Source organism: Branchiostoma lanceolatum, chromosome 16 (genome assembly GCF_035083965.1).
Source record: "Branchiostoma lanceolatum isolate klBraLanc5 chromosome 16, klBraLanc5.hap2, whole genome shotgun sequence".
In the NCBI taxonomy this organism is placed as follows: domain Eukaryota; kingdom Metazoa; phylum Chordata; class Leptocardii; order Amphioxiformes; family Branchiostomatidae; genus Branchiostoma; species Branchiostoma lanceolatum.
In genome coordinates, this window is record NC_089737.1 from 15080370 (window position 1) to 15097679 (window position 17310).

The following is a 17310-nucleotide window of genomic DNA, read 5'->3' on the forward strand; positions in this document are numbered from 1 at the left end:
TCCCCAGGACTGGCTGAATTTTAGCTGGGATAATGGTAAAACGCCGCCTTTCGTCAGGTATCATTACTGCACTGTATTCAACATTGCAGCTATACTGTAATAGCATTCCTGACGTAGGTGTGACTTCCTATATGTTTATTTCCCCTGATGTGATGTCGTTGATCTAACTTTACATGAAGATAGTATACATAAGCCATGAATGTGTGGGCTACCACTATGCTGAAACTCCGCTCTCGTGAAAGCTTCTGTGACTCACCCGATCTGTTGCGATGGACATTGAATGAGATGCTTAAAGAGCAGCTTGACTGGGCTACAATCTTAACGTACATAAACATGAAAATATTGCTGCAAACATAATGCTTATTGTCAAAGGGCCACTGCGCGTTTATTGCTATACCTACACTTTACATTGTAGATATTAACAATTAAAAACTAGCAAGTAATGTAAAACAAGTCTTACCTATAGATTTTAACTTAGCCAAAACAAGATGAAGAGTCATAGAAACAAATACCCATCTATCAGTTTGCAATTAATTTCTTTAATTTTTCTTTGATTTTCTTTGATCCTTGATAAGTCGTATCGTTTGTCTCGGTTTCATTGCTTTTGTCCATTAACTGCAACACCGTGGATCTACTCGTCTCATAAGACCCTGCTGGGAGCCTGCTCTGGTTCAGGATACCACAGATACAATATGTACAGACTCGGTACGGGATGGCAGAACGTTAACTCTCTCTCTACATTGAGAATGGTTTGTAAGTTCCGTTGGTACATTTCCATAATGTTTAAAAGCTTAGGTGTAATCCATTAATGCCATATGTTCGTGGATTCAAACGTTTCCATTCTGAACTCACATTAGGCAATGTTGATTTGATTATATGGATGACATCCTTTGGCAACCCCAAAACTGATGCGAGCGTGCCAATAAAAAAAACCTTACGAGAAATAAGTTGCATTTATTATGAAATCTATGTGGTCAGGAAGTTTGAAGAAATGACCAAACAGACAGAGAATCGTATACCAAATAATGTATTCTTCATCATGCATTTTTTTCTTTCACATCTTCTTCTTTGAGTTTGACATTCTAGACATTCGTATCATCGGTTTTCCAAAATATCTGTTTGCAATTTACAGCATATATCTGCTCGTTTTATAGCTGTTTTCCACGAATAACAGTATGGTAGAAAACTTTTTTTGGGGGGGGGGTGTAAATGGACGAAAATTTATTCGTGCGCGAAGGTTATCCATATAATCAAATCAACATGGCCTTAAGCGCAGAATCTAAGTTTACGAGGCAGAATGATAAAACTGTTTGGTCCACAGTGGGTCTTCTTTTATATATGTTTCGAAAACTATTATCTATTCCGTATATTGTGACTTTGACATGGTAAGTACCTACTTTACAATGATATCTAACACCAGAAGGAAGCTGACGGTAAGGATAGATTCCAGGTCATCCAAGTTGACCAGAAGAATACTTGTTCCAAATAACATATGATATATATATATGGTATATTGGAACTTGCAATATGGAAGAAGTTAAATAAAGCATGGTCTATTGTTATGCACTTCTGTGGGCAACTGTATTTCAATGCTGTTATATGTGGAGTTGTTTTAGGAAATTACAATAGTCTGTTAAATTGCTTCTGTGGAAAATTCAATATTGTCTTACGTCTTGTGTGATGAAAATAACAACTATTGCTCTCGAAATAAAGTTTCTAACATCCGTATTCACTAAGACCAACAACTGTTTCCATTGTTGAATTGACTTCAAACTCATGATGAATATTTTTCATATTCAAAGATTGGATATATTCAGATATCATATCATTACATCGATATATCAGTGTGAGAAGATATTGCTTTGGTCAACATTAACGAATGTTCCAGTAAGTTAACTCCTGATAAATTTTATGAACAACTCTACAAAGGAACATGGTCTTGGGTACATAATGATCCATATAGTTTCCTATCATTACATACCATGCAGGCGTAAATATACCAATACAAATACAGTGCATCAAAGCTAAATATGCATTCTTCATTTGCCCTAAAGTAGTATGTATCTGACAGGTCAACTGAGGTGTACACTACAACATTTTTGTTGCCATTTAATGCCCGTAGTTATAAGAGACATGCAGCAACTGGTAGCAATGTATTTGCTTTTTTATCTTTTTATGTCCTGTTGATGCTTTGAGTCATTTGATGCTCTGTATAACATGTGTACATGTTGTGTTAAGAGGGTACTATTGAAAACAAAAACGTAACTCTAACCCAACGTGCAACCATTCTAGCTGATTAGGTGAGTAGGTTTCCTCATCAATTAGTTCAACGTGTCTGACCACAACGCTCAATGGTATTAGATGGCCAATGTATGCCAGAGAACCTATATATCATATATGTATATATATATATATTCTCAAGAGCTTCATCTTGGCCCAGAACAATGTATTAGCTAAGTCTTCTCTGCCTTTGGCTAAGCCCCCTTCTAAACTAGATTATTGGCCACAGTGTCAGTCTAGACTAATAGATGGTAGAATCCTGTCTACCTTACTTTGAAAATATATAATGACGGCACCTCAGGGGATAAAGATAAGAATCTGGTGCAGTCTTTTGATCCTTGTAGGTACAAACTAAATCTACTTCATCACAGCTTCGTTTGCGTAATAGCTTGATCATGACATTGGATCCTGTGGGCCTACGTGATACTTTGTTACTCTGTCGATAAATTTCCTCTCAACCCCATCACATCTGAATTTTCAACTCTCCTTGTCAAGGACTCCTTAATCCTTCCAATATATTCTAACAGACTACCGCCAGCTGCCGTGGGCTACAGCCTTTTCTACAGCAGTAGTCGGCGATCCCCTTGTAGGCGTACCGCCCGCGGCCCCGCGGTCTCCCCCTCCCCCTCGCCTTGCCTTTGCCCCTCCCTCTTCCTCTTCTCTTCTCCTCTTCTCTCGTCTCGTCTGCGGACATTCTCGCGAGATCTAAGACGGAAGCCACGTTCCAGAAGTCGAATGGCGCCAAAGTCGGGAGGTTGGTTGTGTATGTGGGCAAACTGGACAGAGTAGAGTGGACGGGGTCGTCATGAAGTAGCGAGGATCTGGACGTTCTGACGGAGGGAGGCTTATAACCGGGCGGTCTGGACTCTGGAAAAAAAGAGAAAATGGTATTGCATTACTTCAAATCAAATCTTCAAATCTTTATTTGTCTAAATCAACATCGCAGAAGTGTATATTGTGCATACAAAAACATGCACTTCTGAATTAGGTTGATATTACACAACATATTGTTACACACAATATGAAAGAACAATAACTATGACGCAGTCTGCAATTGTCTGTTGTACAGACGGATGGTATAGTGGAGAAATGAGTTGTACAGTCTGTTGGTCCTAGCTAAGGGGGATACTGATTCAACCAGAGTTCCGTTGAGACCTTCCAGTGACCTCTGACCGAACATCTGGTAACAGATCATACAGAGGGTGGTCTGGTTTTAGCATGCATTTAAACAGTTTGAGAGCAGCAAGCGCTTGACAAGAGAATCAGAAGCGTAAATGCGTGTGCGCTACTGTGTGCTTGCACTTTTATGGATGATTGATGGATGGCGCTGTTGCAGCAGCGACCCAATCGAATTCCCCGCATGTAATTCGCTTGTAACTCGCCGGATGGCCACTTTTAACTAAACGAAAATGTCCTACTGGCTGCTGTTTATAGAACTTTGATGATAGGACCATTGTGTCTGTATCAACACCAAACCCGCATTCTGTTACCCGTCATTATGGAAAATGTGTTATTGTTCAACTTTGACGAAGGAAGAGCTGTTTTTTGGCCTCAGACACGATTTTTTTCTTTATGTACCTTTTTTCCCCACCAAATTAAACCCGTCCAATGATAGCGGTTTTTTTTACCTCCCAGGGTGAACCACACCAAGCTCTGACCTATTCGTAGTTTTTCTAACCCTCTTTATTGCCGCGCCAGTTCTTTGGACCTACTCACCTCATGCTCATTGATGCAGGCCAGAAAGGCAGGGCAAAGTACCAGGGATTTCATTTTCTGAAGCCTACGTAAGTAGTTAAAGCGCCACAAGGCGCCGCTCTGCAGACGCCAAGGGATCCTGACCTATCCAGGTACTGCTTTATCCAGCATTGTCTCCAATCGCGGACAATCCTGGATATCCATAGTGATTGACAGAACCAAAAGCAGTGATACGTTGATGAAGGTTAGACATCCAGGTAATACGATACGCCAAAAATAGTTATTCAAGCAACTGGATAAAATTCTGAAACAGTCAAACGTTTCAGAGAGCATCCGCTATCTTTCGTCAGTAACTAAAGAAAGATCTGGCAGAACTAGGTTTTATACCAAAACTCTGAATAAATATGTTAATAAAGCAGTGATATTAGCGCCCATGTTTCTATATTTGGTGCGCGAGACTTTGCGAGGCCTGCTGCATTTAAATGACCTGCAGCCTTTATAATGAAAGCTCATCTGTGTTGGTTGTAATCATAATACAATGCTAAACTGTCTTCCAACACTAAGGTATTCATTGATCGAATTTTCCGTGTCGCCTTCTTCAGGATCAATTATGACCAATCACTTTCGACCGTAAACTTGCGAGAGTTACAGACACGTGACTTTATTGGCACGTGTCATTGCGGATACGTGACGTCAGCAATTGGTCAAACGTGCCAGGAAGTTTATAACGCCCACTGTCTCTGTTGAGTGATGTCTGGAGTGCCCTGATGTCTATGGCCTCCTTTTTATCTCTCATAAAGTAGTCATGCTCAGTGTCCAGTATTCGGACTTTGTCCAGTGACCTGCAGCCTTGCTCGCGACGTGTGCTAGACATCCAGGATGTGCAACAGACCCCAGCCGAGGCGTTACTGCAGGCATTCCAAAGATGCTGCAATATTGTACCATCAGGAACTTATGACAGTTATATGTCTGACAAGCCGTGAAGAACGCTGATTATGTTTTAGCCCCAGGGAATACGTTAAATTGCTTCGGAATATGTTTCCTTTCGTTCATATGACGGTCTGCCTTTGCGACAGAATACAAGACTACATTAGTTACTTTAGATATGACAGTGAGATATACAGTTGTTTTTTATTGAATACCCATGGGAAACGTATTAATTCTGGCAAATCCTCACAGATCTACACCAGCCCGTTAATTTCATTATTTGATGTATAGATGTCAAGACACTTCCTCTAGAAAATAATGCTCGAAATCACTATGTAATGTAACGACCCTGGTAAACATTGATCGACTGCCCAAACAAACAGATGCACAAACATTAATCAACACAATTCGTCATGTAAGAAACACATATACTTAAGTGCAATTCATATCTTATATCATATATTAGCCCTGTTTAATTCTTTGTAAGCTTTTTACCAATCGAAGTGCTATGTTGTAGATATTTGTCTTTGCGCGGATGTGTAAAGCCCCCCTCCCCTCTCACTGGACCCACGGAATCTTTTAAGCTTTGCGTGTTTGGTTGTCTTTTTGGTCATACTTTTACGTTTTGAATGATAATCCCATTATAAAGTCAAGGGTAACAGACTAACATAAATCCAGTTTAGAACGCAGCGAGGCTGCCAACGTGCCGAGGGTCCAGTGGGAGGAGGGCTTTAGTCTCCACCAGATAAGTTTACCCCTGGAGCTTCTATAGGATATTTGATCGCTAAAACACGCGGGAGTCGGACTACTCAGATGAATGAAGCTGAAAAGTTTTCTATGTGGATTTACAGGCCTTACAGATTACCTTATTCTGCAATAAACCACCAAACGTCTCTATAGATATAATGTATGAAGGTACAAGTGTAAAATCCCTTTGCGACTTTAAACAGGAAAGGAGCTTTGTCCACCCATTGTAGCCTCTCCAAGATTTCTACTTCTCTAGTCTCTCTAGAGAATCTGTCCCTCAAAGAATGACACTACCAGAGGTATGTTTACCAATGGTGGTATTGAAGACTTTACAATGTACGTGTAAATCTTTCATGGCATGTTTTGTTTGAGGAGTCCTGCGCTAGAGCAAGATGAGAACCAGATGAAGCAAAGGTTGACACGGGAAGCTGTTCCACATTCACCGACAATGAATCATCCACACATCTTGACAATTGACACATTTTTAAAGGAACCTCTTCAGTTATAGTCTTGATCCTAGATGCCAAATTTCAAAATGCGTATTGATGGTCGTTTTATTCTAACTCCAAACCGCCCGCTGTAACATCATGTTAGAATCTGCCTCATAAAAATGATTCCATGTGAAAGCATATCTGAACGAAGTTGAGATACCAACGCAAAGCTTCGTGGAAGGTCATTCGTATATCAATCAATGCGAACTATATTTGAACTCGCGCTTCAGAAGCTAAACATATCTTGAATCTTTTCCATGGTAACTATTCGTATCAAATAGCTGTATAGATACTGTTTTGTGATGTATGTTTTGGAAAAGATGGTTCAGAAGCGTACATGACTTTTAGTTATGGTGTCGTGGTAAGCGTTGTAAAGGCATAAACACGCTATAAAGTTTCGTAGGAAAAGGTCAAATTGTCAAAGTTATAATGTCAAACTTATAGTAACAAAAACAGGCATCGGTTTTCATATGCAATGCGCTGCTGCTATCACAACTCGATAAAAGTAAAAAACAACTGATAACCTAAAGTTTCGCACTGACAAAGTCTACTTCATTGAATTGACCCGGAGAAGAAGTTGCCGTGTAAGGGTTAAATATCAATGATGTTGTGTTGATCCTATATGATGCAGGGTAGGGCAATGTGGAGTGAAGTATCTACTTGTCTAGTCCCGGCCGACGGCCGATAGATAGATAGATAGATACATTGATGTTTATGACTGAAATGAATGACTCAACACGCTCGTTCTCATTTATATGTTCACATTTTGTAAGTTCCATTACCGTTTAAAGCAAGACGTTTCTGACATTAAGATATGCCACATATAAGGTGCCAAACTGTCGTTTTTAAAAGCCAGAAAAGTTTTAAGTCGTTATAAAAACGACAGTTTGGCACCTTATATGCGGCATATCTAAATGTCAGGAACGTCTTACTTCAAACGGTAACGGAAGTTACACAAAATGTGTACATCTAAATGAGAACGAGCGTACATTGAGCATAAAGCCTGTCGATGCATGCTGTAAGTCACATGTAGTATTACAGATGTACTGTCTGTTTCTCTTTACTAACGACGTTATACTGGCCGTACATTACGCACATTACATCGGATCGAGATCTTCCGGTATGCCCGAGGAGGGCTGTATGTCTTCCTCGTTCTGCACTTCCGTACGTCCAAGGACATTATATAGCTACGTTCTGCTCGTTATAGTTTCACATAAGGCTGAGATGAAATACAACATGCGTGTCGTGGAGTGTAAACCCTACAGCCCCCATCCTGTTTTATTCATGTTCATCTAAGCCCAAAAGGCGAAGGTCAAATACACGGCAGATGGAATCATTTCTGGGCCGATGGGTCTTCACGGACATATGACCAGAGATAGCATCCCGGCGGCTTAGATAGAAATGCCTATGAATATAGATACAAGATGCATGGAAGTTTTACTTCCGAAACTTCCGTCTGCCGCTGCTAAATTTAGTAACAGCGTATCAGCGAGCAACTGCCATGATACTCTGACAAGCTTTTGTAAAGCGAATCAAAATCTAGTCTATGGAAAGTAAATTTTTCATATGCTGTTTGCGTTTGCCCAGCATTCGTGACGAAATAAGTATGGAAGAATTGCTTTCTCTACCACACAACTGTAAGAGGCATTTTAACGCGCATTTATCGTAAGGACGTCTTATCCATTATAAGACGAGTAAAACAAATGGGTTTACCACATCTTTGAGGTTTCAACTGAACACCTACATTCGGCACTCTACGTGTTATTGTTTAAATCCCTCGTTTACTTCGGAATCTGAGCTGAAATGGATAAAGGCTTTTATCTTTCAGGAAAGGATAGAAAAGCCAGCATGAAAACAAGCATTAAGCCGAAGCACATCAATCAAAAGAGCACTGACATTGTGGGTGTGGATGGATTGGCGCGGGTCTCTGAAGACTCACGTTGGTTTGCCACGTTCATCATCTTAAGTCAGACATGACATTTCAGTGTACTCGTCAGACCCCCGCAGTGCGATAAATGGTGAGATCCGCACCGCTTCGACTCTTAAAACCCCTGTGTGCCGCACCCCGTGGGTTCTCTGTCCTTTTTTAAGAAGACACGGCAGAAGGTCTGCGGGTCTCATTGAACTCAGAACAGGCATCCCTTCAGCTATGCTTCAAAGAAAGCCGCCTTCATGAGGATTCTCCTCAGAGATACCGGACTCGACGTAGAGGACCCGGGTGCAGCCATGGTGGCCAGACTCGTGTGGTACTCCGTGCTGCATGGACTTGCCCCGTGCCCCCTGGGGTCGACTGATGATGATAATGTTGAAGACACTATGTTATCCATTCCCCAAACCTTTTTCAACTTCAACTTAAACTACCCCCCAGATGACCCCACACGGGAAAAAGTAAGGGGGAGGGGGAGGTGGTCCCAGGCTAAGGTGGGCAGGCCTCCAGCCTGGCACGGTACGACTCAACCTTGGGAGCCGTCACAACCGTGCCAGGCAGTGCGTTCCACTGGGGGATGGTGCGGGGAAAGAATGAACATTTGTATGTATCTGTTCTAACGTTGAGTGTTTGAATTTTGAGAGTATGGCTCACCCGAGTGCGCCAATTGCCCCATAAGACCATCGATGCTGTATCTGTTTCTATATCCGGTACAACCGCCATTAGGCGTAACACACCAGCTTCGCAGGCACGCGGCGCGGCAGCAGCTGGTTATATTACACCGAACGGTCTGTTACACCTAGTCTTTGAATATCTAACTGCAACCGTTCTTTAAAGCTACTTAGTGAAGATGCTCCTACAGTACTTCATGACAACGAGTAGTTGTCATCAAGAGATGCTGCTCTGTAGTGGGTCTAAGCTGAACGTTTTTAATACCTTTACATAAACTACTTAGGATTCTGAAGAAGACTGCAGCAGGACAGTCGAAAATTCAAAACGAAAAAGTTTTGTACCGGAGCAAAGTTTTAGCTTTGTACTGTGTTAACTTACTTGACTCATAACTTCACTGTAATAACTATAAACACAAAGGAGCTTTCATTTTAACTCATAGAATCTACGAACTTCACTGACCTAGAATTCAAAGAGCAAACTCCTCAGATCTCACTATCTTGAAACCCCAATTGAAATATCTCCTCGCCTAACATCTTCAGTTGAGACGGAACCACTTATAATAGAGAAGTGCGTAGTTCTAGTATCCTTGGCAGCATTGTTCAAAGCTAGACGACTTCGCTTCGCCCCTTCCATCACCAATGGGCCAGAATGGTAGCAATGGTAGGTGCACTTCGCTCTAGACGGAACACTACTTGACAACCTCGGATGACTCGAGTATACATCATTTCATGTGAATACCCCACTTAAGAACTCTTAACCAGCAATATCTGATGAAGATAAAACATCTTAAAGGCAAGAATCTCCCGATCGATGGCTTTCCACAAGAAGATCGTTAGATAATACTGAGTTGGACAGTACTTGACCTGAATTTACACTAGACGGCGATCGCGCTGCGACCTCTCAGCGACCTCGCTACGACCCGAATCCGATGTGTATATCCAATGACTTCATAACTGGAAAATATTATTCAAAATGTAAAAGTATGGCCGAAAAGACAAGAAAACACACAAAGCGTAAAACGACTGATCCTGGTGGAACCGGGCTTTAAGGAGTCATCGGTTTGAATGATACTAACATGAATATAGTACATTCAGTAAATCATGGGAAATCACGTAGTTATTAATGACGATTGAAAAGTTTTAAGAACAATTTCACAAAGGTAGCAACGTCATCGGTAACGAAGCTAACCTGTTTCAATAGATAACACGCTGTTAATGCTGTTAATTGCGCGTAGCGAATTGGGCAGCAAGGAATGCATAATGCTTGGTTTGATGAAGCTTTGAACTGAGAGTAAAATGAACACTTTTATGGTCCATGACGTCATCCCCGTACGCCTGAATGGCATTTCCTTCTTGAACGAACTTTTGTAAAGATAAAGGAAGCGAGAAGTGTCAAAGTAATGCACCACCTTATCATCAGATCCGAACAGCATGCGAAGTTACCGAAAACGTGTCTTGGATGATGATCTCACACAACAGCATCTACCATCTGACCGAACGCCACATGTAACGCTTTAATTGGTAGACGTTTAAATTTGGTAGACCTTGCAACTGGTGAACTTTTACCCCCTGTATATGAGTATGCAATGATGTAACGTCTGGCCATGGTTCCATCAGAAGATACATACAAAGTTACAAAAACGTGTCTTGGATGATGATCTCACACACCAGCATCTGTAATCTGAACGAGCGCCACATGTAACGCTTTAATTGGTAGACGTTTGGTGGACCTTGCAACTGGTGAACTTTTACCCCCTGTATATGAGTATGCAGTGATGTAATGTCTGGCCATGGTTCCATCAAAAGATATCTACGCTCTGAAGAACCAAGCAGGCAGAATGGATAATGCTCACGTCTACATGTACGCTTTAATTGGTAGATGGTTGGTGGACCTTGCAACTGGTGAACTTTTCCCCCCTGTACATGACTACGCAGTGATATAACGCCTGGCCATGGTCCAACAAGAGATATCTACGCTCTAAAGAACCGAGCAGGCAGAATGGATAATGCTTTTTGAGAGCTATCTGATGCTCACGTCTATAGGACCGGAGAAGCTTTTCTGCGATCACACTTCAACAGCGTCGTCCGGGGAACAACCCTGGAGTTTTATGGCACATATAGACACCTCATAAAACTTTACATAGCCCTACCAAGGGTACCGTATATCCTTTATTATTGGTAAGCCTACTTTGAGTCTATGCAACAGGAGAAAAGGCGTAGATTGAGTTAGCTTTATTGTCGGGTATTCATGTATCTTTGAGGACGATGACTTTTCAAAATGTGTTTTTCTTTCTTAATAAAAATTCTTTTATTCAGTAAGGTATCAAGTGACGCTGCACTCAAGGAATACGACTACACACAAACAAATTCTACAGACAAATACACACACATAAACATACACACACACATTCTACACACAGATACACACGCAAACATTCTACACACAGATACACACACACACATTCTATACACAGATACACACATAAACACACAGACACACAAATACACACACACGCAACTGTGAGCCGCAATTCCACTTCACCACGTCCAACATTGCGTAAACCGAGCTAGAATCCCCTTTTTTCTCATTTTATACGTTTTAGTAACATAAATTTGCAATTAAATTCTGGTGGTAATATCAAAGATCCATTAAGTTCAAGGTAAATTTTAGTTTTATCAAAAGGGCATTTGACATTTTATCAACTGTTTTAGTACGGCTACGAGGTTATTAAAGGCATTGGAATTGGCATGAAAAATTCGTATCGCTAAATACGTACTAGGAAAAATCATCATTATGAAAAGAATGAAGACAATGTCAAATCTCTCATTTTTTTGCAGACTGAAAGAGATATGTTCATCTGGTAAGTTGTATCAGCGGCCACCCCTTGACCTTCTTATTAATTTGATTTAAAGAAACTGCAGGTAAATTATCGTCTGATCGAGAACATTTACTTTCGTTTCGCCCTGCTGTGTTGTTTTATACAATGACAAATGAATATGGACTCCTGAGAGCTTCACGCTGCCAACGTTAGTTATCCATCTCGCGGCTTCACAGGAATGGGAACATTGCGAGAGAAATCTTATCTTACAGCTACTCTTTCACTAAAGCTTCTCTAACACGTCTAAAAACCCTCAGCTGATGGATTCCATTTGAGACGGGTTTTAAAAGGGACGTGGCTATATATTTTAAAATGAACGCACTTTATAGAATGAATAGGGTACACGTTTCGTGAAGTGGGCATGATCTGTTGAAATAGCATGCAGTGAATAGACTGAGCTACCTTCAACTTTAGAAAGCATATGAAGCATAACTTACAAAATATACGAGTAGCAATACGACGTTAAACGCAATGGAGTTAGACTAACCTTTCTATAAGAAATGTGAATATTAAGCGGCTTCTGTTCATCGATGTAAGATTTATGCAAGTCGTTGTCGATTAGATTTAAACGACAAGAGATTGATACGGTTCTGTCCTTTCGTAACTTTTTCATGCAATGGATGTTTGGAATACAACAGGTTAACTTTCATTTTGCTCCGTATTTTTTGATACCATTGATGTGTAAGGATAGGTGTTTATGGAGCTAATTATAAACTATTTTCTGGTTTGAACTTTTATCATGTATCGGTATATTTGTTTTATTTTTCTAACCCTTATAATTTCCGTAATGACTTCAATGAAAAGCGGCCAGTATGTCAAACTGATATCTTTTCTCATAAATGAGTATCACACATTAGTAGGCCCCAGATGCATCTGCTTCATCTGAACCTGATTAATACTCTGTACTCGATGAACGTAGACCTTCACAGGACTGCTAATTCATTTCGCCCAATTAAAGCCATCTGCCTCCACCTATCTGACTCCGACAAAAGGTTGAACTGAAGACGCCATGAGGAGGACGATGACATTCCTCCGATGCCTCATCTTGAGTCCGACTCCTTGTTCAATTAACCTATAACTTTGAACCTCGCCAATGTCACCTACAAACCTTTTTCACTCAATTAGATCCATTTCCCTTCACCTTTCAAACCCAGTGTGAAGGTTGCGTCGTTACATGTTAGACTCAGCATTTGTTCTATTCCCGAACTAAACCCCGGGGATAAACGATGTCGCAATTAAAAGCTAGTAGATGCATTATCATTGTCAGAATTCATACCTTCAGGGGAGTGTTTTAAGTAGAAGTGCGTATTTCCCGTCTATTTCTGTGCAGGGTGTCCTTGTCACGACCCGATAATGACTTAGTCTGATTATCCCTGCTGGAACAACTGTGCTTCGCGTGTCCCACAATGTTGTAGAAATCAGATTGGGAGTTCAAATGATATTTTTTTTTAAGATCACGAAGAAGCAACGGATTGTTCACTCTAGGTGTGTCTCTAGCAGCTTTACATTTATTTATCTATTAAGATTTACCACATTTGTGGAAGGACTGACATAACAGGTGACTATCACCTTTTCAAGATGTCAGCCCAGACCAGACTGTAAGATTGGACCATCGCACACCGGTGCATGCCCCTACTCCTTTTCAAAAGGTGTGGTGGGTTCTTTAACGTGCGCGGGGTGTGGCTTCCCCAAACACGGGACCTCCATTTAACGTCCTATCCGAGGGACGTCCCTTACCGAAGCTAGGCACTCATTTACACCTTGTGTTAAGTGCCTTTCCCAAGGGCACAACGTCTGGGCGCATGTCCAGACATGTCGGCCGGGATCGAACTTGGGTTCCCTTGTTTGACGGTGTAATCTTTTTGACAATATACATTCCGTCGAAGTTAAAGCTAACTAAGCAGTATGTTCTAGATTTAGAATAACCATTTCGATGTTAGTGCAACCAATTGAATTAACTTAGTATTGCTTTCTGCACCTTCTTAATACGTTTTGAAACTTTCACTTGATTTGTGGCTAAAATCTAGTGTTGTAATGGAACGTATTAGTTCAGTAGCATCATGTGAAATAGGAAAATTTTGAGCGAAAACTGAAATTAAGATTTGATAAAGAGCCGATCCCATTAATCTATATGCTATGATGCATTAGAAACGTGCAATGCTATATCCACTTTCGACCCAATTTGTTTTTTTTTCTGACTACGTTTACTACGTTTTCAACAAATTTAATGTATATTGTTCGTATTTGAAGATTAATTACTTTTCCATTCCAGATGATTTAGAAAAAAGCTTGAGACCACAGGTATAATCCTTAGTTCTCAAATATGAGAATTAAATCAGATTAAAAGTCAGTGTGTGCGCGTGTGCGTGCAAATCAGCAGCAGGTAATAAGTGACAGTTAATAAATGACCTTTGTGTTTCAAGGTAGTCGCGGCAACAGATTGTGACAATTAGAGCGGTTTAGCAGTAGCAGGTGATGGTAATTAGTAGCCTGGTTTCAACCAAGCCCCGTGTCCGCTCGCCGCCTGTAACGGCTATCCACCCACTGTAACGGGGGCTCGACTAAATTTCTGCCCTACCATTGGTGTTACTATTTTCGATAACGGCTCCCCAGCCTTAGAGAGAGCCGCGCACAAACTCCGCGGGGAGGGGAGAGAAACCCCCGGACAGCTGGAGTTTGCGTTATACAGACTAGGTAATTAGTACGTGGGCTTAAAGTTGGGGTAGTCCCAGCAACGTAATGTGTAACACAGGTTTGTCTGTGGACCTCTGGGGTGCTACGAGACCAGTTAGACACTTTGGAGTTAGTCCAGGGAACGACGTGTGCTTCACATGTGTCTCTGGGGATATGATTGGGACACGCAGCATGGGTATCAAATTGAAATCAACCTCATAATTGTGCTTTTGTACGTTTCTATGACTGCAGATGCAGAAACCTGATAATTGTACTTGGACGTTTTTTCTGCCTGATCCATGACAGCCTCCATCAGGTTGGTAATTCATCAGTGATTTTCTTCGATAGACTCCAAAACATGTTAATGCAATCCCGAAACGGTTAAGGCCACAGGTACGATTCATACTTCTCATTTGTGAGAATTAGATCGGCTTAACAGTCAGTGTGTGTGGATCAGCAGCAGGTAATAAGCGACAGTTGATGAATGACCTTTAGGTTGTAAGGTAGTCGCGGCAACAAATTATGTTACACAGGTGTCTCCACAGGCTCCTGAGGTGCTGCAATGACAATCAGAGCTTGTTAACAGTAGTAGGTGATGGTAATTAGTAAGTGGCCGTAAGGTTGGGGGTAGTCCCAGTAACACAAGAGGGGAATCACCAGGGGGGGGGGGGGTAACCAACAGGTTTACCATGAGATAATTACAGCTGGTTAACAGTAGTGGGCGACGGTTATTATCAAATGGCCTTTGGGTCGGAGGTATTCCAGCAACAGATTGAGTAACAAAGGATTCCCTGTGGATTTCTGAGCTGCTACGAGATCGGGTTAACAGTAGTGAGGGTATGAACCAGCGGTAATTAGTAAATTGCGTTTAGGTTGGAGGTAGTCCCAGTAACACATTAGATAACACAGGTTTCTCTGAGGGCTGCTACGATTCAATTAGATCGGGTTAACAGTAGTGAGGGTATGAACCAGCGGTAATTAGTAAATGGCCTTTAGGTTGGAGGTAGTCCCAGTAACACATTAGATAACAAAGGTTTCTCTGAGGACTGCTACGAGCCAATTAGAGCAGATTTACAGTAGCGAGGGTATGAACCAGCGGTAATTAGTAAATGGCCTTTAGGTTGGATGTATGATAACACAGGTTTCTCTGAGGGCTGCTACGAGTCAATAAAGGCAGGTTAACAGGTTGGTAAATCACCACTGATGTTCTTTTATTGGCTCCAAAACATGGACATGTACACGTGCAGGAAGACCGTGCACTACCTACATTCATCAACAAACAAACAAACAAACTGTGTCCAGATGCGAACTGTACTTCGGGAGACCTGCCCAGTGCAATGGGGGATAGGGAGGGATGGAGGAAAAGGACTATGAGTACCCGTGAGACTGTCACGACCACATGATAAACGATGGTAAATCGATGTTCAACAAAACGAAGGTTTTTGCACACAACCAATGTTTAACCTACCGACTTTTCGTTTGGGACCGCATCCCTCCAACTGCAGCGACACCTAGCTGCAGTACGCAGTAGAACAGGTCATTATTGGCATGAAGAAGGGGACAACAAACGGTCAAAGAGGGAAAATAGACGGTCATTGGTTGTGTGCCAGGAACTTCGTTAACGATCTTTGCCTAATCTTTAGCATCTTTTGGTTCTTGAATAATGGGGTGTCGTAAAAATCCACACCACTTGTGTCATCTCTTTCGGCGTCATGACATTTCTCTCTTTAGCTACACAAAGATTGATTTACGAGGTTTGCCAAACAACCTTTCCTGTAGCTCAAAATCTAGTCCATTAGAATCACTACAGGCAGTCATCTGACTTGCAACTTAGTGAAACGTCCATGTATGGTTTGATATTGCTAGTATATATTTTTACGATTGCCTCTGATACACACACACATCCATGTGTGACAATGATTTATAGTATATATGATACAAGCAAAGAAGCGCTTCGCACTCGATAAGCTGGATAACATTAGAAAACTCAATCAATGTTCCAACCAACCTTTTCATGTATCAGTTTGATGGAAATTATGTGACAAGTGTGACCTAAAACACATTTACGATCTAACGATAACCTATTAGTTTCGTGTATGTCGATTTGCTGAATAATTCGCACCAGCCCCTTTATTGCCATTATCAGGTAATATAAGAACAACGATATTAGATCATACCTTCCACGGCGTCATAGGGAGACCGTGTTAAGGCCCATAATTACATTATCACCAGATGACATAACTGGCCTTATCACATTATCAAAGGTTAAAGTTATATCATCAGCCCATAATTCTAAATAAACTGCACACTATAAAACACAGGCTTTAACCTGATAGATATCTAACATCGTTAAACTTGTTTAGGTTCGCATGAGATTCATTTAAATCTATAGTATCTAGATACATTTTCGTAATTAATCTCTGATGTTTACAATTCTTCATAGTATATATAGGAGATGTGGTGCAATGTTGCTGCATTTTTGTTGTTCTGTAGCTTTTATGTTACGTTCTGTGAGTTAAACATTTCCAGTTTGCCCATCCTGTCCTTTTTAAAGCATTCCCTACACTGACTCTTTCATTTCGCTCTATTAGGGAGCATGTTCTGCGAGCTGGTCGGTTGGATAACGTTTTGGCCCGTGGATACTGTCTTGCCAAATACTGATCTTGTTGAAGATTAAGCTTTCTGTACCATTGAGGATTTCATATTTGGCTTTTTGTTGTTGTTGCTAAGCTTAAGCTGGGGCTCTACCTTCTTATCTTGATGGCATGGACGACAAGGTCTAGTGCACGGTATGATTGATCCTTGGCAACATTACGGCCCGCCCCTGGGTAGAGAGTAAGTGTCCTGTAGCACGTCTGTACATGGCCGCGTGTAATGGTATCAGCGATTACAAAACCCTTATGTGTAGTTAGTGCAGACAAATGTGTGTCCAGGTGCCCTTCCGGGTTATAACTAGGCGTACTGTAGGGCGAAATGTGCGCAGTAAGGGGAGAAGATAGTCTGATTGGCAAACTGGCTTC

General features: G+C 41.3%; 1 protein-coding gene across 4 annotated transcripts in view; it reads right to left on the minus strand.

The window, feature by feature from the left end:
- Positions 1-523: 523 nt before the first annotated feature.
- Positions 524-17310, minus strand: part of LOC136421903 (prorelaxin H2-like) — a 51572-nt gene continuing 34785 nt past the window's right edge. For all 4 annotated transcript variants that reach the window (XM_066409474.1, XM_066409475.1, XM_066409476.1 and 1 more), the window contains one exon: positions 524-3147. In XM_066409474.1, the coding sequence (XP_066265571.1) occupies positions 2801-3147 (347 nt within the window). In that variant the 3' untranslated portion in view covers positions 524-2800. The remainder of the gene's footprint in view (positions 3148-17310) is intronic.